Source organism: Grampus griseus (genome assembly GCF_964374135.1).
Source record: "Grampus griseus genome assembly, chromosome: 19".
In the NCBI taxonomy this organism is placed as follows: Eukaryota; Metazoa; Chordata; class Mammalia; order Artiodactyla; family Delphinidae; genus Grampus; species Grampus griseus.
Genome location: NC_139013.1, coordinates 4,540,563 through 4,563,656, shown reverse-complemented (window position 1 = coordinate 4,563,656; position 23,094 = coordinate 4,540,563). Strand labels below are relative to the sequence as shown.

The 23,094-nt window shown below is 39.5% G+C and overlaps 1 protein-coding gene across 2 annotated transcripts; it reads left to right on the top strand.

The window, feature by feature from the left end:
- The first annotated feature begins 328 nt into the window (after window positions 1-328).
- Window positions 329-18,280, top strand: LOC309837253 (zinc finger protein 525-like). Of its 2 annotated transcripts, XM_082677685.1 has the most exons (4): window positions 329-471; window positions 5,617-5,708; window positions 7,100-7,226; window positions 18,038-18,280. In XM_082677685.1, exons 2-4 carry the CDS (start codon window positions 5,694-5,696, stop codon window positions 18,061-18,063), a joined length of 168 nt encoding a protein of 55 aa, XP_082533811.1. In that variant the 5' UTR covers window positions 329-471; window positions 5,617-5,693; the 3' UTR covers window positions 18,064-18,280. The 2 variants fall into 2 exon arrangements, with proteins under 2 accessions (XP_082533811.1, XP_082533810.1); XM_082677684.1 differs by lacking the exons at window positions 7,100-7,226; window positions 18,038-18,280 and adding an exon at window positions 13,666-15,207.
- The last annotated feature ends 4,814 nt before the right edge of the window (window positions 18,281-23,094 follow it).

Sequence of the window (23,094 nt, the reverse complement as noted above, 5' to 3'; positions counted from 1 at the left end):
CCCTTAAGTTGTTTGAAACATCAACTTAAAACAGGCAAGGAGCAGCCCGGCTCCGCGGCACAGGAAAGAAATTCAAAGTGATCCAAACTCGGAAAGAAAACACGCCCTTAGGGAGCTGCCAAGGGGCGCCCCGTCCGCCCCGGCTCCGCCCCGGCCCCGCCCCGGCTCGGCTCCGCCCCGGCTCGGCTCCGCCCCGCCCCCCCGCGGTCCCCGCCTACGCCTGGTCACCATTCGCGCCCCTGTCCGAAGGAGCTCCGCCTAGGCCCCGCCCCCAACATTCCCCGAAAGAAGCGCGCACGCGCAGTATCTCGCAGACCGGAAGAGGCTAGCGTGGGCCTAGGGTCACGTCGGCGTCTGTGTTTTCGTCTTTTTGAGTTTAAACCTGAGCGTCTCAGTCCACAGTCCTATACGCCTGGAGTTTTGGGGTTGCTACGGACGTTAACGTTCCTGCACCCGTGCCTCTTACCTTCGGTAAGTTCTGGCGTCCCGGTGAGAGTTCCCGAAGCCTGACCGCTTCGCTGCTGGGTTGGGGGTCCACGTTCATTTTCGGTTAAAATATTTCCGAGGCCTTCCCCGCCCATGGATTTTGGGCCTTCGGGCCATTAGACCCGCCTGCCGCGTTGTTGTCCTGTAAAACCCTTCACTGACCACTCCTCCCGCCCCGCGCTGTTCAGCGTCATGGCAGATGGACTTTTGAGATAGATTCAAACACTTTGCGCGTCTCCCCTCATCCTCGTCCCTCTTGGCCGATAGAGGTCTGGCTTTCTCCCTGGCCCTGGGATTCAGCAGACCCCACCGCCTTCCTGGGAACCTCCCCCCGTCCCCCCCCCCCGCCCTTAATAAGAAGCCCAGTGTCTCGGAAGAACACACTTTTCAGAAGGATGGGATTTAGGACTGAAGAACTCGGGGTGCCCCAAGAGCAAGTCACCTCCCCCGCGCGGGGATCTGGTGCTTTGTGGAAGTGATGATTGCAAAGGGGAGACCAGGAAAGCGGCCGGACAAGGGAGTGAGGATGATCAGGAGAAAGAGAGACAGAGAGAGAATGAAGAGAAATAGGAAAGTGAGAGGGAGAAAAAGATCAATGGGGCGGCGCATAATTTAAGGCAAAAATAGAGGATCTGGGAAGGACTTGAAGAGAGACAAAGTGAAAGGGAATAACTCGGCAAAGTAGCAAGAGGAGAAAAGAAAATAGAAACACAGAGGAAAGGTAGGAGCTCCAGCCACGAAGGTCAAGGCACTTCAGACAGAGTGGTTAGGAGAAAAACAGTTGGGGGAGCTGAGTGGAGGGACAGAACGAGGGCTTAGGGTTGGCAGAGTGAGAAACAGCGCTGAGAGAACCTAGCCAGCTAGGGATGCAGTGAGGCGGGGCAGAGGGGGTGTAATAGGAAAGACAATGTGATGGAGAGCAGAGGGAACACAGAAATGCAGGGAGAAAAAGGCAGACATATATAGAGATTGGGAACAGACTGGGGAGAAGGAGAAACTGAAGTTGAAATAGGTTTCAAGCCTTGTGCAAAACAAGTGTAAGGAAAGGAATAGAGAAAAGGGGAGAAAGAGCAGCGGGAGTGAGAGAGGAAACACAGAAAAGGAGAACGGTGGAGAGAAACAAGGAAAGGGAGACATAAACAGATTAACAGAAATACAGAGTAGAGTGAAAGAAGGGGAACCTGATTTTGCGTGAGTGGTGACTTGATGGGATATGGCTAAGGTGTGATATATTGACTTGTGGCTTTGTAATATATTTAGTTTAAAATTTGCTTAATTGTTTTAATTTTACAGATGAGAATGAGAGTTGCAAAACTCCTGTTTATAAGGCTTGTGCGTTTTATAATTATTCGCCTCACAGTGTAGCTTCCATTTGCAGCCCTTTACTCTGACAACGAGGGGAGACTTGTCTGTGAGTGGTGCGTTGCCATCTTTGCTCGGAATGGTGTGAGGGAGGTGAGCCGGGACAAGAAATTACTGAATCCGTCACTACGTGGTGCTTTTTAAGGGAATATTAAAACCGTTGCTTTTTCTTCTTTTAAATGGACACATACATTTTTGCACCCCTCTTACATTTAATTCATTTTTTTTAAAAGCATATTGAGGTAAATTTTAGTATACCGAATTCCCCTTTCTCTGTAAATTATCATCAGCTTCTGAAATAAGCTTCGGTGACATGTGATAACCAGCTGTCATCATTCTATTCTAAATATTAGGTAGTCTCAATTTAAAAAAAATTTTTGACCCCAGAAGTCATTAGATTAAAAAAAAATAGTCCCAAATTGTTTTCCCTTTTGAATATATTGTGTCTAGTTCAGATTATAAAGACTGCATTCTTTCTACCCTTTGTCATATGTTGGAACATTGTGTAGTACTTAGTAAATAATTTTAGACTGTTTCAGTATATACTTGGCAAGGGTGTATAGCATCTTAATGGTTAGAACTTAGTTTAGTGAGTTAGTCTAATATTCAGCAGCCCCTTTTGTCCCCTTTGTGTGATTTATTGAATTAGTGAGCTGTGAGATACAAAGTAGATGTTCTGCTCAAGTCCCTTTTGTCCATTCTGTGAAAATAATGAGGGATGGGCTGGATCGACTTGAAACTTTGTTCTAACAGCCCATTTGTTCATGGTAAAGAAATTTGCACTGATCCTATTTCCATAGCTAACCCTCTTTAAAAGTTTCAGCACCAAAATCTGTGTTCATCATTTTATATTTCTTCAGTGTTTCACTGTGATTTTCTGCAAAAGAGGGAGTAAATGCTTGGGATCAATGTGATTAAAACCACAAAAGAGGTGTCTTTTGCTCAGGTGTATTAAACATGATCCTGGAATTTTTCAAAGGGGAATGAGATGATAAGGACAAACTGCTCACTGTCTCTTCTAGGCCACCCTTTCAAAATTCAGTGACATGCAGTTCTCACTCAGCTCAGATGTTCTCAAGGTAACTTCCCTTCTGGGCCTCTGTGAACCTACCTACCACACAGGTGATGAACAAGATCAGGATTGCTGAATGACAGCGATCCCTAAAATGATTGACAATATTGTATGGATATCTACGTGGCATTTTTCTGCAAGAGGGTAACCATTGTAATTATAAGCTTAAAAGAGTGCCAGGCCAACAACGATGATGAAAACTACTAGGAAAGATACAGGGCTCAGAGACAGAGTCTGTCTCAGAGTTCTGTCTCTGCATCGGAAGTAAATCTGAAATTAGACCATTTCAGTACCTGGCATTAACCCCTCTGCTGGCTTCCCATTGCCTTTGGGACAAAATCCAGGCTCCTGGATGTGACACCAGAGAGCACAGGCAACAAAGGAAAAAACAGTTAAATGGGCCTCATCAAAATAAAAAAACTTTGTGCGTCAAAGAACACTATCGACAGAGTGAAAAGGCGACCCACAGAATAAGAGGAAAATTCTGCAAATCATATATCTGATAAAGAATTATTATCTAGAATATATAAAGAACTACCACTGAAAAACAAAGTTGAAAAAGAGGCAAAACACTTGAATAGACATTTCTCCAAAGAAGATATACAGATGGCCAATAAGCTCATGAAAAGATGCCCAATATCACCAATCGTAGGGGAAATGCAAGTCAAAACCACAGTGAGATACTGTGGTATCTCACCCATTGGGATGGCTGTTATCAAAAGAAACTGAAAATAACAAGTATTGGAGAGAATGTGGAGAATTGAAACCTTTGTGCATTGTTTACAAGGATAAAATGATATAGAAGCTGTGGAAAACAGTGGTAATTTCCTCAAAAAATTAAACATAGAATTACCGTGTGATCCAGCAATTGCACTTCTGGACATATACCCGCATCACAGGGACGCCACCAAAAAGATTGCTACGGCAGAAAGAAACCTCACCCTTTTTTATAGCCAAGCAGACACAACCCCTTATGTACATGTTCTCAAGACAAACAGTGATTAGTCCTCAAGCAAGAGGACATCATGGCACCATTTGTCAAACACAGTTCATCAGCTTTTGCTGCCAGCTGTTGCTGGAACCCCATCCAATCAAGCTTTCCCATCTACCATCCACTTTCCTTGTCAGAGGCTGTAATGTCCTCCCTGTTTCTAAACCCACTGGTTAATTCACAGTCTTTGTCTTGTCCTGTCAGCAACTGTTGATCACTCCCTCTTCCGTTAAACACTTTTTTCTTTTCTTTCTCATGGCTTGCAGGACATCCCAGTATTTAAAGATAAACTTAAACTATCATTTTAAGTCTGGCCATCTGTTTCAATTTTCTTTTCTCCTTGTTCACTTTTCATTTTCTTCTCCTGGTTTTGCCTCAACCCCTGGTCGCTGATGGGGGCAGGGCCCCAAGCTCCATCTGGGACCTTTTCTCTGGCCGCACTCAGTGACTTTCCATATCATCCTATCTTATGGCTTTAGACACCCTGACATCTCCCAGTTCCACATCTCCTTCTCAGACCTCAGCCCTGAACTCCAGACTCCTGTTGTCCAGCGGTACCCTTCACGTCCCTGCTGGCGCGTCTCACAGGCATCTTCTTGCCACACTGTGCAGACATTAGCTCCTGGACCCTACAGCCCTCCACATTTCCGTTAAGAGCTGTGGCATACCTCCTGGGGCCAGTGTGACCATCTTGGCTGCTTTTCAAATATACAGGATATTACATTATTCATATGTGTTTTAACTTGAGATACAAAAGAATTAGATGTTAAGGTGGATGAGACAATACATAGTTTCACTTGGGATGGGGTAGAAAAATGTCTAAAGACCACGGGCCTTGCTGATCTGCTTCCTGCAGTACTCGTGTGACATCGTCTCCTGCTTGTTTCCTCCCTTCTCACTGAGATTGAGCCACACAGATGTCTCTGCTTTTCCCGGAGTCAGGGTCACCTAGAACTAGTCAGTCAGGGATTCCTAGAACTCTTTGACCCCTCAAATGCACATGGTGAACCTCCTCCTCCAGATCTTTGTTCTGATAACACACCTGCCCCCATTCTCAGTGGGGCCTTTTCTGAGTCTCTCATTTAACTTTGCAGCCACACTCCTCCCCCCGCCCTAGCCTGTAATGCCTGCTCTGTGTGTTTCTCTCTGCTCTTTCCCATTCCACTATCCAGATACAGAGGGCAGGGCCCGAGGAGAGAGCAGGGCCACAGAGTGGGAGGTGTGCTGGAGTTGACCCCTCTGAATGATGCTCAACCCTGACTTGCCATTAGATTGCTGAGCCATTTTCAGATACCTCTTTTGTGCCCAGTTCCCGTAGAGTTTTCTTCTAGGTCATGGCTGACTAAGTGGCCTCAGGTGATCGAATCTGTATCCAGCCCTGAGCACTAGGGCTGTGGCTCATCTGTTTCTGAGGACTGAGACTGGCCCTTAAACTAGAGGGGTGGAGGGGGTGCTGTCTTCTGCATGGCCTTCGGTCAGGACTGGGTCTCTGACCTGAAGGGGAGGGTCAGTCCTTCCTAGGTCCCCACTGCTGCAGCTTGTGTGTGGCTTAACCAGGAGGGGAGTGAGTTCTGAAGAAAGGGGTCAAAAGCCTTACAGCAGAGGACCGTCTGTTCCACATGCTGAGGTCCTCCCTGTGTGTGGTTGTGGTACAGGAAGGGGGTGTGTCGATTCCAAGCATTAAACAGCATCTTTTGACACTCAGGACTGACATCTCAGGACTCACCTTGCCTGAGAAAGAAGCCCTGAAGAGGAAGAAGAGGAAAGGACGAGGAGTCAGGAATGACTCTTTCTCAGGTAAAATCATATTCTTAGTTTACTGTTCAGTCCTCTCTGTCCTGAAATGCCGTTTGGACTTGATAATCTCTCACTCTCAAGTATCCTGCCTGACGGGTTTGCTCGGACTCGCCCCACGGCCTTCCTTCAATCTTCTCTCATCGCCACACAGATTCTCTTCTGTATTTTTACACACTCTATGTATTTATAGAGATCAAAGTTAAGTTTTCTAATGTATTTTTTCTCAATTTTTGTAGTGTTTTTTAATAACCAGGCTACTATAGAATAATGTTGACAATCTTAATTAAATTTAGTACAATTTATACATGTTCATTGTACCAAAAATGCTGAAATACACAAGTAAAAAATAATAGAAAATGAAGATGTATTTTAAAAATGTCATTGTAGACACTACCACTTTTATTTCAGTTCATTTTGGTGTGTATGTTTATAGTGCACCCACTTGTGTATGTGAGCAGGAACCCATGGTGTGTCTAAACAACACCATCATTTCATTAGTAAGTCTTATATTTATTTTAACTTTGGAAGTGTGTCTTACATGCTTTCCACGTCCTTAAGTTTTCTCCTACCGTGCCATGTTAATGAGTTAAGAGCAGTAAGGACAGTGCTCATTGAATGTACGCATGTGTGTGTACGTGTATATGTATTGACCTTTCAGCCAGTTCTGTGTTTTCAGCCTTGAACTTGTTTCAGGTTTTCTCAGTTAGGAAACAACTGTGTCATCGTACTTTTAATGTCATATCTGATACTTAAATGTATGATGCTGTAGGTTCTGTTCTAAAGCTGGACCACCTGGTTCAGGTGAAGGCTGCCATTTATTAGCTGTTGAATAACAGAGTTGGGTCCTCTGTAAGGTGGGAATAAATTGGATGCTATGTTGTTATATGAGTTAATACTTATAAAACATTTGGAGTAATGCTTACTGTATGGTAACTTTTGGTTGTTACTGTAATTATCATTATCCCATTTTTTCAGTTCTCACCTTTCTTTAAAGCTACTGTGGACTTTGTCATCCCTAAAGACATTACTGTACCTCATCTGGAAGTTAGTTATCATTTGGTGTATAATGTCTGGAACCTGTGTATAGACAACACTTTGTTGAATTTTTTTCATTTGTGTGTGTATATATATATATATATATATACATATATATATATATACTTTTTTTGCATGCAATTTTAAATTCCTCAGTAATTTAGTAGATTTGACATCCTCTGATAGAACAGTGTAATAAAGCAAAATTAGGGATATATTGTTCAAGATTCTCTTTGTGGCACTATCAGAACACTCACTTCTATCTAATTGGCGCTGGCGCCTCTCTCCTCTTCTCATTTTGTGTGAAGATAAGGACTCTCCTGATGGCCTCTTGGTGAAATGTGTTTTCATTTCAGGCACTGTTGACATTCAGGGATGTGGCCATAGAATTCTCTCAGGAGGAGTGGGAATGCCTGGACCCTGCTCAGAGGGCCTTGTACAGGGACGTGATGTTGGAGAACTACAGGAACCTGGTCTCCCTGGGTGAGGATAGTTTCCCTCCAGAAATTGGGATCTGCCCTCGGGTGTCTTTGCATTTATCTTGAGTCTCTTGGGAACCCCTGCCTTGTTCACCTACGGCTGAAGCCATGTTGATTCAGAAATGAGAGGCTTTATAATGGAGTGTCTGGAATTTCAACCTCCTCTTTCTTCAGCTGATCTGTCCACAACATGCTAGGTGGTGGTGGTTCTGGAAGTTGAGTAAGCACAAAATCTTACCGCGAAATTTTAAGCTATCTGCCTGCTTTTACTTCTGTACTATTGGTTTAGTAGTTCTTGGAAGAAAGCTACATATCTGTATATTTAAAATATTCTTTAAGCATTTGGAAGAAGACCGTCATTGAACAAATTTGTGAAATACTATTCTATCCCATCTGTATTGTCCTTTTCAGCTGGGCAAAGGGCTGGAATTTTATTATGGAAAAGGCACAGCACATCATTCACCTTTTTTCATGTAAGCAGGAGTCTGTCTTTCTGAGGTGAATATTATTTTCATCTTGGAGCAGGGGAGAGAGCCCTGGCCTCTGAAGAGTGAGGTGAAAATAGAGAGAAAAAAAAAAAATGAGGTGGGCGGGAATGTATCAACGATACGAACATACGGAGGAACTCAGACGGCAAAGAGGTGGCTACTTCATCAAATGTTTTTTAGGAAATTCTTCCTAAGTGTGAGAGGTCTTTGGGAAGACAGAAGTTTATTGCTGTGAGCTCTCGAAGGAAATTGTACTTCCCCTCCTCTTATTCATGTGTCTTAAAAGTTTCCTCCCGTCCCAGTGGTATTCCATCTCGTTGCAAAGACAAAGGCAAAGTCTTTATCCTGACTAACAACTTTCTGTTACCTGCCGTCTGTGACTGTTTTTGTATATGGGCTTTGGGGGACCAGCCTCTCATTCTAGACTCAGTTCTCAGTCCACACACATCAAGCTGAGGTCTCCCTTGTCCCGGCTCCTCTCCTTCTCTAGCTTCCATCCCCATTTCACATACGTGAGAGACCTTCTTTTGGGGATGGGGGACACGGGCTGCTCATCCACTGCATCTGGGGCCCCAGGCGAGTACAGGGGCCTGTCTCAAGCCCTCTGTGCCCCTTCAGGTGCCTCAGACGTTTCTTCGTTTCTGCTTTTGCCTTTAGGAGCATGTATCATGGGACTGGGATGAATCTTTTGAGATTGTTCCTCAGCAGTATTGTAAAGACAGTGGGCAGAGAGAACCTTTCTTTGATCCCCAGTCCTTCGGGGGGGGGCATATCTCAGGCACATTTTGGGGTTTGTAGGCAGACCCCAGGGCCCATTTCAACATCCCACAAAATCTGAATCCCTTGCTTTACTCTCGTATCTTTTATTTTTCTCTCTCTTGCAGTGCCTGCTTAGTATGCAAATGTGGAAAAACTAGGGCTGTACCTGATTTCCATGTTTTTTTGAGTGTGTGTGATTTTGCCTCTGAAACTTGCTTCTGAAATACACCTACTTGGTGTCCGAAACGTTATTCTCTGTTTTCTGCTGTGATAACCCACCCTTAGGTGCTGGAGAAGCTCTAGTGAACTCTCCCATGAGGAGTTTCACTGGGTAAAATTCTGAGTGGAGAATGCTTTGATCTAGGTGTTACAGTATCATCCTGCTTCATGGGCAAGTGCCCTCTGAAGTAACTGAGTAGAGTGGTCAGCATGTTCCAGGATGCCGAGGTAGAAAGTATCATGAGAGCCTGGCACACATGGTTCCAGTTGTCCTTCTGGGTTTTGTGGATCATCACAAAAGTGTCTCCGAAGGGCAGTGTGGCAATGTTGATTAAGTATACTAACGATCATCCTGTTGGATTTGGGGTTGTCTCAGGTACAGGGATTTATTCTAGGGAGAAAATTGCAAGTTCATAACCACATATCAGTGAGACCGTTGGCCAAACTGTTGTTCTTGCAACAGTGTTCATTGCATGTGTATGCCATTGTTTATTGTTCAAAAAAGTATGATTAGCATTCATTCCCTGCTAGGCAGTTTCTCAACATTTTCCTCTGTCCCCAGTCCCTGGCAACTACCAGTCTGCATTCTGTCTCTGTGGATTTATCTATTCTGTGTATATCATATCTTTTGCAATACTGTCTTGACTGTTCAGGGCCCTTTGCGGTTCTGTATGAATTTCATCATCTTTTCCATTTTTCCAGAAAATGTTCTTGGAATTTTGATAGTGTTTACATAGAATCTATAGACCATGTTGGTAAATATTATCATAAATATGGAGTGTCTTCCCATTTATTTAGGTCTTCTTTAATTTCTATCAACAATGTTTTTTTTAATTTTTATTGGAGTATAGTTGATTTACAGTGTTGTGTTAGTTTCAGACGTACAGCAAAGTGAATCTGTTACACATATACAGATATCCACTCTTTTTTAGATTCTTTTCCCGTATAGGCCATTACAGAGTATTGAGTAGAGTTCCCTGTGCTATACAGTAGGTCCTTATTAGTTATCTATATCAGCAATGTTTTGTAGTTTTCAGTCTATATGTCTTTCATCTCCTTGCTTAAATTCATTCTTAGGTATTTTATTCTTTGGATATTATTGTAAGTGGAATTATTAAAAAATTTTTTTTCCAATTGTTCATTGTTGATGTATAGAAACACAGCTGATTTTCACATGTAGATACTGTATCCTGCAACTTGGCTGACATCGCTTATAAGACTAGTAGGTCTTGTTTGTGTGTGTGTGTATTTTATGGAATTTTCGTTATACAGGATTGTGTCATCTGCTCATGGAGATAATTTTCCTTTTTATTCTCCAATTTATATACTTTTAATTTCTTTTTCTTGCCTAATTGCTCTGGGTAGACCTTCCAGTACAACATTGAATAGCTGGATAGCAGTGGTGAAAGTGGGCAACACGTCTTATTTCTTATTTTAGGTGGAAAGCTTTTATTATTTCATCATTGACTGTGTATGATATTAGCTGTGAGTTTTTCATAAATGATCTTTATCAGGTTGAGGAAGTTCACTTTCTGTATGCTGACTGTTTTCATCATGACGGTTTCTGGATTTTTTTCAAATATCTATTCTGCATACAATGAGATGATTATGTAGGTTCCCCCCCTTCCTACTATTGATGTGGGCTATTATATTGATAGATTTCCATATGTTGAACCAACTACCCTTGAATTCTTGGAACAAGGCCGCCTTTTTTATGATGTATAATCTTAATATGCTATGTATTCAATTGGCTAGTATTTTGTTGAGGATTTTTCATCTATATTCATAAAATATGTTGGTCTGTAGTTTCTTTTCTTGAGCTGTTTTTGTCTGGCTTTGGTATCAGAATAATGCTGGCCTCATAGAATGAATTAAGAAATGTTCTCTCTTTTCAGACTTGTGGTTGCCAAGGGGGAGGAGAGGTAGGGGATGGATGGATTGGGAGTTTGGGATTAGCAGTTGCAAACTATTATATATAGAATGGATAAACAACAAGGTCCTACTGTATAGCACAGGGCACTATATTCAATATCCTGTAATTAACCATAATGGAAAAGGAAAAAAAAAGAAGTGTTCTCTCTTTTATTTATTATAGGGCATCTAGTTATAAGAAAATCCATCAACTTTTGTTTATCTTGGAAGTCATAATTTCTCCCTCATTTTTAAAAGACAGTTTTTCTAGAGGTAGAATTGGCTGACAGTTTTTTTTCCTCTGTCAACACTTCAAATACATCATCCACTGTTTCTGGACTCCATGGTTTTGGCAAGAAATCAGCTTTTAATCTTACTGAGGATCTTTTGTATATGACAAATACCTGCCTTCTCCCTTGCTGCTTTTAAGATTCTCTCTTTCCCTTTGTCTTTTAACAGTTTGATTATAATTTGTTATCGTGTGATTCTCTTTGAGTTTTCCTACATGCAGTTCATTCAGTTTTTAGATTTATAGGTTCATGTCTTTACTCACATTTAAGAAATATTTGACCATATTCTGATATTCTTTCTGCCTTCTTTCTCCTTCTCTTTGGGACTCCCATTATTCGTATGTTCGTCCACTGATGGTATCTACAGGTCTCCTAGGCTCTGTTCATTTATATTCAGTCTTTTTAAATTTCTACTCCTTAGACTAGGTAATTCTGACTGACCTACCTATAAGTTTGCTGATACTCCCTTTTGCCTAATCAAATCTGGTGCTGAACCTCTCTAGGAAATTTTTCATTTTGATAAATTTACCTTTCAGCCTCAGAATTTCTGTTTAGTTTCTTTTTATAAGCTCTATCATTTTATTGATATTCTCTATTTGTTTAAACACTGTTTTCCTTACTTTCATTGATTCTGTGTCCATCATTCCCTTTAGCTTAATTAGTTGATTTAAAGTGTTTGTTGATTAAGTCCAAAGTTTAGGCTCCATTATGGACAATTTATGCTATTTATTTATTCATTTTTCTGTATGGGTTATATTGATACTTTATTGTTACTTTGCCTGCTTTGTAACCTTTTGTTTAACAAATGGGATATTTTGAGTATGTTGAAACCTTGGAAATCATAATCCACTCCTCCCCCCCATGCTCACCCCCCTGGATTTTGTTGTTGTTTCTTGTGACTGCTGTTGTGTCTTTATTTCTCTCAACTAACTTTGTGTGATGTGTTTTCATTGCTGTGTGTGGCCACTGAAGTCTCTGTTGACTTATTGGTCAATTAGTGATTTGACAGATTTCCTTAAACACCTGGAACCAAAACCAAAACAAAACCACCTTATATTCTTTGTAGATGAGCTCTTTGTGTTGGAGAATTCCTTAAACGGTCAGGCAAGGAGTTTACAACTCTGCCTTAGCATTCACTTCTTGCAGAAAATCTGATGTTCAGCTGGACATGAGGGCTTAGGAGCTTCTCAGGTCTTTTCTTATATTGCCAGTCCTAGGCATGCCCAAATCTATCTAGATTCCCTGGAATATGTGGGAGATTTTCAAAGTCCTTAATTCCCAGTACAACTCACTCCCCACATTTTTCTCAGGGTTTTCGATTTGTCCATTGTTTGCCCAAATTGTTATCCCTTGCCCTAGGTGGCAGTGGCTAGTATATTTACCTTTAAATGTTTTTGACCAAGCCCTCAGGTTAGCAGTTCCACCTAGGTATAGTTTTGCAAGTACTTTGAGCCAGTCCTTTAGGTATCCATCATGCAGATCAAAACAAGAAAAACAAAACCAAAAAACCAAAACCAAACCAGTTGAAATTCTTTATAAGGTCTGTCCTGTCACCTCTGGTTCTGGAAACCTGTACCAGCCTGTGGGCTCTCATCTTCAAGACCACTGCCTAGCTGAGGAACAGGGATGGGTCAAGGTAAGAAAAAACAGCTGCCTTTTTCTTGGTTAAGAGTGTTCCTGGTAGCTGTAATCCTTTGATTAATTTCCAGAGTTCTTATAAAGTTGATTCTGACAGTTTTTGTGAGTTCATTTCTTGTTTTGTACAGAGAAGTACACTTGGCGTTCCCTGCTTTGTCAGTTTTGTTGTCACATTTCCCCATTAATTTCTGTAATATTACATATTTACCTGGACCTTTTATTTCAAAATCAGTGATTTTTAACATATTTTCCAGTTCTCATATTGTGTGCTCCTTCTGAAATACGTTCTTTCTTTTAGTCTTATAGGTGAATTCTTTAGAATTCCACATAAACTGTGTGTGTGTCTGTGTGTGTGTGTATTTAACAAATGTAAATGCTTATTATTTATGATTTATGGCTGGATTTGTCTCACATTACTAAAATGTTTGTTACTGTTTATTTTGATTAACAGATAATTAATATTTAGCATATGTTATGTAATATAAGCACAGTGAACTAATCGTTATGTTGCAGTATGCCTGTTTTTCATGGGTATAGTTGTATAACAAGTATTCAAAATAATGTTTTGCTCTTCTTACAGTGTTGTTTTAGTGTTGTATACAAGTATTCAGTAGTGTTTTTTTAATATTAATTTTCTTAAGAAACTTTTCCTCCCTCCCTTCCTCCCTTCCTTCCTCCCTCCCTTCCTCCCGCCATGCAACATGTGGGATCTTAGTTCCCCTACCAGGGATTGAACCTGTGCCCCCTGCATTGAGAGCGTGGAGTCTTAACCACTGGACCCCAGTGATTATTTTTAATATCTTTTATTTTTCAAATGTTAGACAGTTGTATGCCTCCCATGAGTTGGTGTGTGCTTTGGGGTGCCTGTGGGGAAATTCCTTTTCTTTCAAGGTTATTGTAACTTTTGATAACAGAGCATTTGAAAATAGGCTTTCCTGAAAATAATTTGAATTGCATGTAATCACCCTTTCTTTTTAGAGGAATCTTATTCATTTGTGTTCCTAAACATTTGCAGACCATGGTTGTAAAGCTTGATAAGTCTGTTAATTGTGAGTTTTACCTTTGGTGTAATATTACATTTTTCAGCATAAAATATCTATCTTCCAATCTGGTTAAAAGGAAGCCTTATATCTTACAGATATGTCTACCAGATGTGTGATCAAAGAATTATCACCAAAAGAGGACATTAATAATGGAGACTTATTTCAGACATTGGCTTTTGAAAGACTTGTAAGTCATGATTTTGATGATTTTGATTTCAGTGAAGTCCAGCAAAATATGCACAAGTTTGCGAATCAGTGGGAACATGAAGAAAAAAGTTACAAAGGAGTGACTACAACCCCTTGCAAAAATCTCACTGGTAGTGGAGATCAACAACATCATAAATCCTGGAATAGTTTTCCTTTAAAGCAGAATGTTTCTGTAAGAAGTATGTCTCAATTTTACAAGTATTACAAGTCATATATGAGGAATAAGGAACTAAAAAGTAACGTAGGCTATTCAGGAAACAAGTGTTTGAGATGTTTGGAAGCTAGGCTTGGATTAAGCCTTCATTCACATTTGGCTGAACTGCAGATTTTTCAAACTGAGGAGAAGATTTACGAATGTAATCACGTTGAGAAGTCTATCAAAAACTGTTCCTCAGTTTCACCACTTCAAATAATTCCTGCTAGTGTCAAAACCAACATTTGTAATAAAAATGGGAAGGTTTTAATGCATCCTTCATTGCTTACACAACACCAGAAAACACATATTAGAGAAAAGCCCTACAAATGTAATGACTGTGGGAAGGCTTTTAGCCATTGCTCAGTCTTAGCTAATCATCAAAGAATTCATTCTGAACAGAGACCTTACAAATGTAGTGAGTGCGGCAAAACCTTTAACAGACTCTCAAACCTCACAAGGCATCAGAGAATTCATACCGGGGAGAAACCATATAAATGTAACGTATGTGGTAAGGACTTTATGATACGTTCACACCTTTGGGGTCACGAGCGAATTCATACTGGAGAGAAACCTTACAGATGTAATGAGTGTGGCAAAGCGTTTTCTGAGCATTCAAATCTTGCTCAACATAAGAGAATCCATACTGGAGAGAAACCTTATAAATGTCATGAGTGTGGTAAGAATTTCACCACACGTTCACACCTTTGGGGCCATGAGAGAATCCATACTGGAGAGAAACCTTACAAATGTCATGAGTGTGGCAAAGCCTTCACTGGGAGCTCAAACCTTACTCAACATAAGAAAGTTCATACTGGAGAGAAACCATATAAATGTCATGTATGTGGCAAGGCCTTCAGTCAGAATTCAAGCCTTACAGTTCATCAGAGAATTCATACTGGGGAGAAGCCTTACAAGTGTCACGAGTGTGGCAAAGCCTTTAAGCAGTACTCAAGTCTCAACAGACACCAGAGTATACATGGAGTGAAGATACAGATGTAAAGTGTGTGGTAAGGCTTTTATTAAATGTTCGTATGTTTGGAGTGATGAGAGAATTTATACTGGAAAGAAACCTTACAGGAGAATATATTAAGGCCTTCAAGAAATGATCTGGCCTCAGGACCACCAAAGATTTCATAATGGAGAAAACCCTTACAAATATAATGAGTGAGGTAAATTGTTTAAGCAGGTTTCAGAATGTACCGTGCATCAGGGAATTATTAGTGGGGAGAACTAAGTCTAGTCCTTCTTGAAGATTAGTCAAATCATGTTACACTCTGTAAGTTAAAATCATTTAAAATTCATGAGATGGTGGCGGGGGGGGGGGTCAAAGGATCAAGGATGTTTGAAAAGGCCCACTTACCAAGTTATGAAATGTTTTTATTCTTAGATTTCTTGATAAGGCTCCATTTTTAGTGACTTTCAATCTGAGGTTCAAAATCTATTAATAATGTCATATCTTCATCACAGACCTCTCATGTGCTGCCATGATGAAACACACCTGTAAAGGAACTTTACACCTGTAAAGGAACTTTTTAAAATTTCGGTCCTAATGTAAAAAGTGATTTGTTTTAAATTTTCTTTCCTTTATTTTTGGTTTTTGTTTTAAATTTTCAGTTGCACTTGTTCATTGGTGGTATATATACATTAACCTTGTATCCTGCAGCCCTACTGTAGTGTTTTATTGTACCACACTTTAGGGTATTATTGTATTGTAGGGTATTTATTGTATTGTGGTGTTTTATGTACCACACTTTAGGGTATCATGCAACTGTTCAATTCCAGTGATAGGTGCCACCCCGTTTTGTTCATGGCGTAAAGAGCCTCTCTGTTACCATACTAATGTTGACGCAGTCTTACAGTCATTAAATCCGAATTGGTCATGGGCCAGGTTCCTGTTATTCTGTGTTGCAGTCAGAGCATCTGCATTTTATTAAGATCTCAAAAGCTTGATGCATAATTGGTATTGGCATATAGAAAAATCTTTACTCAAATGGAAACTTGTCACGCCAAAACTACAAAATAACATACCACTAATCTAAAACATGCTGACCAGTTACGAAAACAACTAAATATAGGTCTAGATTATTGGAAGAACGTAGCTAAACTTCTTCTTCAGTATATCATGATGGTTAAATCCTATACTTTGTTACCGTCTCCACTAAGTTGAAGTCCCCATATCTGCTGCTCACCAATGTGTGAATTTATTGAAATCACTGAACTCCCTGTGCTTAAGTTTTCTTCCTCTTTAGAATAAAAATAGTAGTAGTTTCCATCTCCAAGATCTGTGAAGAATGAAGATGTTACTGAGCTTCCTAGCAGTGATTCTTACATTGTAAAGGTTTTTCAGAGTTACATATTCAACTCTTAGAAGGCTCTTAATGGAAGTAAAACTTAAGTAAATATTTCTCAGTGAGAACTAATGGTAAGTGGAGAATATTGAATTTCAGTTGAAATGATAAATATAGCCATTGCTTCAGGTTCTCCTGCAGCATCCCCCAGAAGAAATATGTCAGTCATTGGGAGCTAACAGATCCTGCAGGTTTTTTTGGCAATAGAAATGGTCTTCTTATCACAGACTATGATTAGATTCCTGGAGAACTTCTCTCTTCTTTACCATTATATCTTGCTTTCCTTCTCTAGGTGAAGGTTAGGGTCCACAGATTTGATGGTCAGGTTGCCTGTAGCCAACTCCTTCGTCTTCATCTTTACAGGAATCTCCAGGACAGTGATGGCTTTTGGGCAGAAACATTTTCTCAGCGATTTTGGTTGCAAATTTGTTTACTGTGTTCACAGAGTGATATTTGTGTAAGATGTAACTATCGGAGGAAACTAGGTGATGCCTCTACTATCTTTGTACCTTCCTGTACATCTGTGATTATTTCAAAATAAAAAGTTAAAGGGAATGTGGTTTGCTGTGGCTTTTACAAAATTCAAATCCAGCTGTTTGTTGATATGAGAATAAAGGATATGATAAATGAGTCTAACAATAATTCTTACAGCTGTCTGCTCATCACCTCTTCCTGTTTCATGAGTATTGTAAATGTGGATGTGCCTACATCCCACATAATGCAGGTCTACTCTACTTCCAAGAACTCCTGAATCAGGAGCACAAGGGTAGAACTAGAGGATTCGGTATTTAAAGTGTTTGCTGTATTATGGTTTGGTGGATACTTTGTTTTGGAACCACCACCGATCCTGCATGAGGTGAGCAGACCTTCTGAGGAAAGAGGAAGACCGAAGTCTAGAAGCACCACTGTGATTCTTTCATTTCTGAATGAACAGAGCTTCAATCTTGTCCTTAAAAACAGGGATCGGAAGCTTGGTTGTTCAAGGCAGGGCTTCTCAAGAGCCTGACCATGGAGAAAGATGCACAAGCACAGGTCTTACCTTTTGGATGGAATGTGTCTTCTAATACGGTTCTCTAATACCGTATGTCTCTGCACAGAAACTCTGAGCGGGGTCCAGGCATTCCTAGTGCTTCTAAGAGAATTTTATGGGCATACTGGTGAATGCCATAGTTCCTGAAATAAAACACACACACTTCCAGTAGTGACAGTTGGGGAGATTCTTTTAATTTTGTACAGCATGAGACAAGAATAGGAGTATAAAGATAGTTCTGGTGTAGTATGAGGATTACTGGTTGAGCTTTGTGGCAGAACTTCTGGGTCCTGACAAGTTGTTTAACCTTTGTGAATCTCAGTTTGCTCCTCTGAGGTGGCACCTGCCCTGCAAATCTCAGGTGAGTACTGTGAGGCTCACGGGGACCTTCCTGTGCAATCATTTGGTAAATAGGAGGCACTATGCTTGTGTGAGCCTTCCCATTATAGGGCGTGTAACTGTATTCTAATTCATGGGATTCTCAATTTAAGAGCAATTTATGCTCTTGTAAGAGCATACCACCTCCAAAGCCATTCTCTCAGCCTTGGTGTGAGTCTCTTTGGGTTCATCTTGCTTGGGACTCGCTGTGGTTCTTGTACCTGGATATCTGTTTCTTTCTTCAGGGTCAGGAATTTTTCAGCCATAATCTCATCAAATATATATATTTTTTAATTATTTTATTTTAGGGCTTCCCTGGTGGCGCAGTGGTTGAGAGTCCGCCTGTCGATGCAGGGGACATGGGTTCATGCCCCGGTCCAGAAGGATCCCATGTGCCACGGAGCGGCTGGACCCGTGAGTCATGGCCGCTGAGCCTGCGCGTCCGGAGCCTGTGCTCCGCAACGGGAGAGGCCACAACAGTGAGAGGCCCAAGTACAGAAAAAAAAAAGAAAAAGAAAAATATATGTCATGGCTTTTTAACCTATTAAAAACACAACATGACCATATAATAGACTTTACAGTAGGTCATCAGTATAATTAAATGGTACTATTACAACATTTATTAAGGTACAATTTCCCAGTACTATTACTTGATGAATAACAAACATAATCTAACATAATTGTGTGTGTGTGTGTGTGTGTATGTTTATGGTCTAATATGTGGTAAATATTTCAAAGTGCCTCTTCTCAGCTAAAAATTTGTATTTCTCTATTTCCAGGCCACAAGGTTCAACATATCAATATCCATTATTTCAAACTCATTCTTTGTTTTTCAATTGATTGTATCTTTAATACTTTACAGAGATAGCTATATTAAAATATTTCCTATACTTGAGACAACTGTTTTGCTCCTGCAGAAATCCACCTGCCATCAACTCCACAGAAACAAAAAGGATTCATAACTTTCTTCCCCAAATAACTATTCCTCCACTGTGTGTGTTTAGTAAAAACCTCCACTTAATTCCTCATGTAATTGACATGAGAGTACTCCTTCAAATCGCTTTCTTTCCAATACGGTCAGCTGGCGTCCTCACACTATACAGAAAAATCTATCTTCTACAGATGCCAAAACCCGTGCCATCTTATCCCAAACATCATGTCTTTTTAAATTTTCTCACTCACCTCATGGTTTTTTTTTTTCTTTTTTTTAAATTGTCCAAAACATCTTTATACTCTCTTTTTCCCCACTCCATTTAATCTGGCCATTGCTACATGAAAAAAAAAATTAAATATGCTGTCTTCCTATATATCATTATACTTCACATGAGCACCATCTTTATAACGATGTAACATACAAATTTCATAACTTGGCTGCCAATATACCTACTCTCTGAAACTGATTTCCATTGCATCTTCACCCCATGGTACCTCATTACTCCCTGAGAACATTTTTCTCTTCAGTTTCTTAATGACCATCCTACATGCTATTCTTTATTTTCATGGAACTTTTCCAGAAATTCCATGTTTAGTTAATTTCTGGATAAATTCATTATGTGAAATTGAAAGTTACACACTCAAAGACATCCTCAGGACATCCAGATTGTGTCAGGCTCTACTGTTTTTTTGTTTCTGCTTTTTAAAAATTTCATTGACTCAACTACTCCACTAAAAACATTAATACAATTCAGTTGTATAAGTAATTACATAATAATTACATAATGTTTCATTTACAGTTGCTACTACTTTTCATCGTTTATTATGGGGCAGAATTTTATGTCTTGTGCACCATTTCCTTGTGATGTGACTTCCATAATTTCACTTACAGCTCCGTGAGGATGAGTGAATACACAAGTGAACATGGTACAAAAACATAACTTTATCTCTTTCTGATAAGATCAGGAGCTTTTGCATTCCTTACACAGGCAAAGCAGAGCCTGTATTACATTGATGTTATGGCTTGTGAGAAGAAAGGGACTGACAGTTGGGAAACATGCAGCAACGAACGCAGAGATGTTCACTGGTAACCAACTGGGATTATTAAAAAGAGCAACACAGACTTGGAAGATGGAGAAGAGAGTGTAAACCTACTAGTAGGTTTACTACTAATCAACCTACTAACCTTCCAAGCCTCCATCTCATGCTTATCCCTCTTCTTTTATCAGACCACAACAATCTTAGTCACTCTGATTTTATAGCAATAACAAATGAACGTAAATTCTCTGTGTGTGTGTGTATATAGATGTAGTAGTTACTGGGGAAGTCTAGCTTATTGCTCTTGTTTCTGGCTTGGAAATTGGGAGGGTTTGAACAGTAAACGCAGAAAAATAATGTAGATTTGTATGCAGAAAAAAGGATTAGTTGAACTCACATTTTATATTTATTTATTTACAAAAGCAATCAATTTTGCTGAAAATGCAGGGAAAAAATGTTGTAGAGGATGGTAGTAACCATTCAGCATTCTTGAACTGAGCAAGTAGCAATGACTTATGTGACAGTTAAATAGTAGCATCTGTTAAAACTTACTATTGAGGTGCTTTTTGGGGGGGGGAGAGGCTTATAGATTTATATATTTCTATGTATATCTTTCTATTTAGACTACTTGAGAATGGGTCCATATTGGCAAAATACATTTTACTAGAAAGCATCTTTATCACCACTTAGACTTCCAAATTCATTGGCATTGAGTTGGACAAATATATGCAATAATTTATAATATAAATTGCTGTCATCATGGCCTTCCTTTTACTTATAGGGCTTGGAAATTCTCAGGCACTTTGGTTCTTTTTCTCTGCTCATACTTAACTGATGCTGGTGCTTGCGGGTCTGAAGATTAGGAAAGAACTCACTGTTGGGTAGAAAAATTTCTCAGGGGAGCAGAGAAGTCAGCAAGATACAAGAGCTTCATTGCCAGACTCTCACCAGTCAACTCAGTATTTCCTGCTCATTCCGTATGAGAACCTGTCTGCCTCCCCAGATCATATAAAAGAAAAAGCTTCTCAAAGCACTACAATGGTCTCCTTGGGAATGACAAGTTGATTGTAGCGTTAATGGTAATTAACAGCTTTTAAAAAGTTAAGTTTTTCACACATACCCTCTTGAGCCTGCTTTCGCACTGCAGCTAAAAGTGAAAAGATAAATGCAGTTCTGAGAGGAGGGGAGGTCACAGAAACGTAAACCCATATCTAGGGGTCTGACTGCCCCCCATGTAACACAGGTGCTGGTTTTCAAACCATCACACTGCATTGCACAGCATCCTGGGAACTGAAAGAAGTCGTGTTACAATTTTCTATTTCAGTCTGAGAGGGAGAGTCTGCCAGTATCAGGAACAGGGGTAAGTGATTATCTCAGAAAGAGGAATTCTTCAGGGTTCAAATCTAGTCCAGCGCCAAAGCCACACAGAAAAATGGAATGATTCTGAGACTTGAGCTGGACTAGTAAAGAGAGATCAGGATTATAGATCCAACATCAATCCATAATGGCTCCTAATTTATAGAGTATGATTTAGTGTAATCCACAATGACCTTGATTCCCAGCATTGATTCGAAGTGATAATGCAGCTTGACTTTTAATTTTCTGAAGAACCATAGTTTTGAACGCAGTCTGAAGTTCAGCCTCGTTTACTGAAACCATATATTAAATTTTCAGGATTACTGCAGATGTGTGTGCCTATAACACCTTCTGCTTATCATAAAGAGTAAGATGAATCTACAAGTCATTTAGGCCTGTGCAGAAATGGTGAATCGAAATGGCAGTTCCTGGTATAAAACTGTTTGCTCTAACTCTGGGTATACGAAGTACTTAACGGAGACCGTAATTGTTACCTCCTGAAAATGTCTTTGATCTGTTTAATTTGATGAGTCTGTTTTCCCTATTGAAGAAAAGGAATCAGTACATAAGAAAAATGTAAATTTATGATGAGTCTCAGATAGCCGCAGTCAGGCACAAATATATCGTGATACTTTCACTTATTTAAAAATGTTCTCCTATCGATTAAAAATGTCTAATTCCAACTTAATAAAAAGCACAGTTTTACACATTAGAGATTCCATTTTGCATACTTTCTTAAAGGTTAAAATATAAGACAATCTACCTTTGTCGTTAATGCTTTTACTCATGAATTAATATATTCATGAATACATGATCAGAAACTATTAAAAATTGTTCTACACTAGCAATTATATTACACATTAGTGATTCATATCCACGACTTTATGGCACAGTATGATGTTCGATAATTCCTGTGTTTGGTGGTATTCCATTTTGTTCAGGCACAAAAGCGAGTGACACTGTCTATTGTGGTCCTGACGCTGAGCCGCTCTTGTATTTATTAAATCCAACTTGGCCGTGTGGCCGCTTTCTGTAGTATTTAAAAATCCCAGAATTTACATTTGGTTAAGATCTCTAAATCTTTATGAACAATTGTTATTTGTCTATGAAATACATTTTTACACATAATGGAAGCTTGTTACAACTAAAATTATAAAATAAATGACCACTGACTTCAAATATTATGACACATTATCAAAGCAGCTAAATATATATTTAAACTATTAGGAGAACACAGCTACCTGGATTTGTCAGTATGTCATAGTGATTAAACGTGCTAAGTTTTTTATCAGACAAATCAAGTTTAAGTCCTTTCCTGCCTATAACTATGGTGTAAATTTAGTCCACTTAATTTCTCTGTATCTAAGTTCTCTTCTTGAGAATAAAAGTAACAGTAGTTCCTTCTCACAGGTTTGGGAAAAATAAAGAAGTTACCAAGTACATGTATGACCTTCACAGCAGTGATTCACTCGTCAGTAGAGCTCTTTTTTTTTTTTTTTTTTCAGATTTTCTCTGCTTTTATTTTATTTTCATTTTAAATTAATTTTTTTATTTGAGTATAGTTGATTTACAATGTTGTGTTAGTTTATGCTGTATGGCAAAGTGAATCAGTTATACATATACATATATCCACTCTTTTTAAGATTCTTTTCCCGTACAGGTCATTACAGAGTATTGAGTATAGTTCCCTGTGCTATACAGTAAGTTTTATTAGTTATCTGTTTTATATATAGTAATATGTATATGTCAATCCCAATCTCCCAATTTATCCTTCCCCCCTTTCCCCCTTGGTAACCATAAGTTTGTTTTCTACATCTGTGACTCAATTTCAGTTTTGTAAATAGGTTCATTTGTACTATTTTTTTTTTAGATTCCACATATGTGATATCATATGACATATAAAAGCTCTTTAAAATTTATATGTTAAAATCTTGGAAACCTCTTATTAAAAGAAAAACATTAAGGTAATCTGTCTCAGTGGAAACTAATAATAAGTTGAGAAGATTGGATTTCAGTTGATATGACACACATAACACAT

What these genes read in the sequence shown, in the direction of transcription:
- LOC309837253 (XM_082677684.1), top strand. Translation starts at nt 13,668, where the DNA reads ATGTCTACCAGATGTGTGATCAAAGAATTATCACCAAAAGAGGACATT.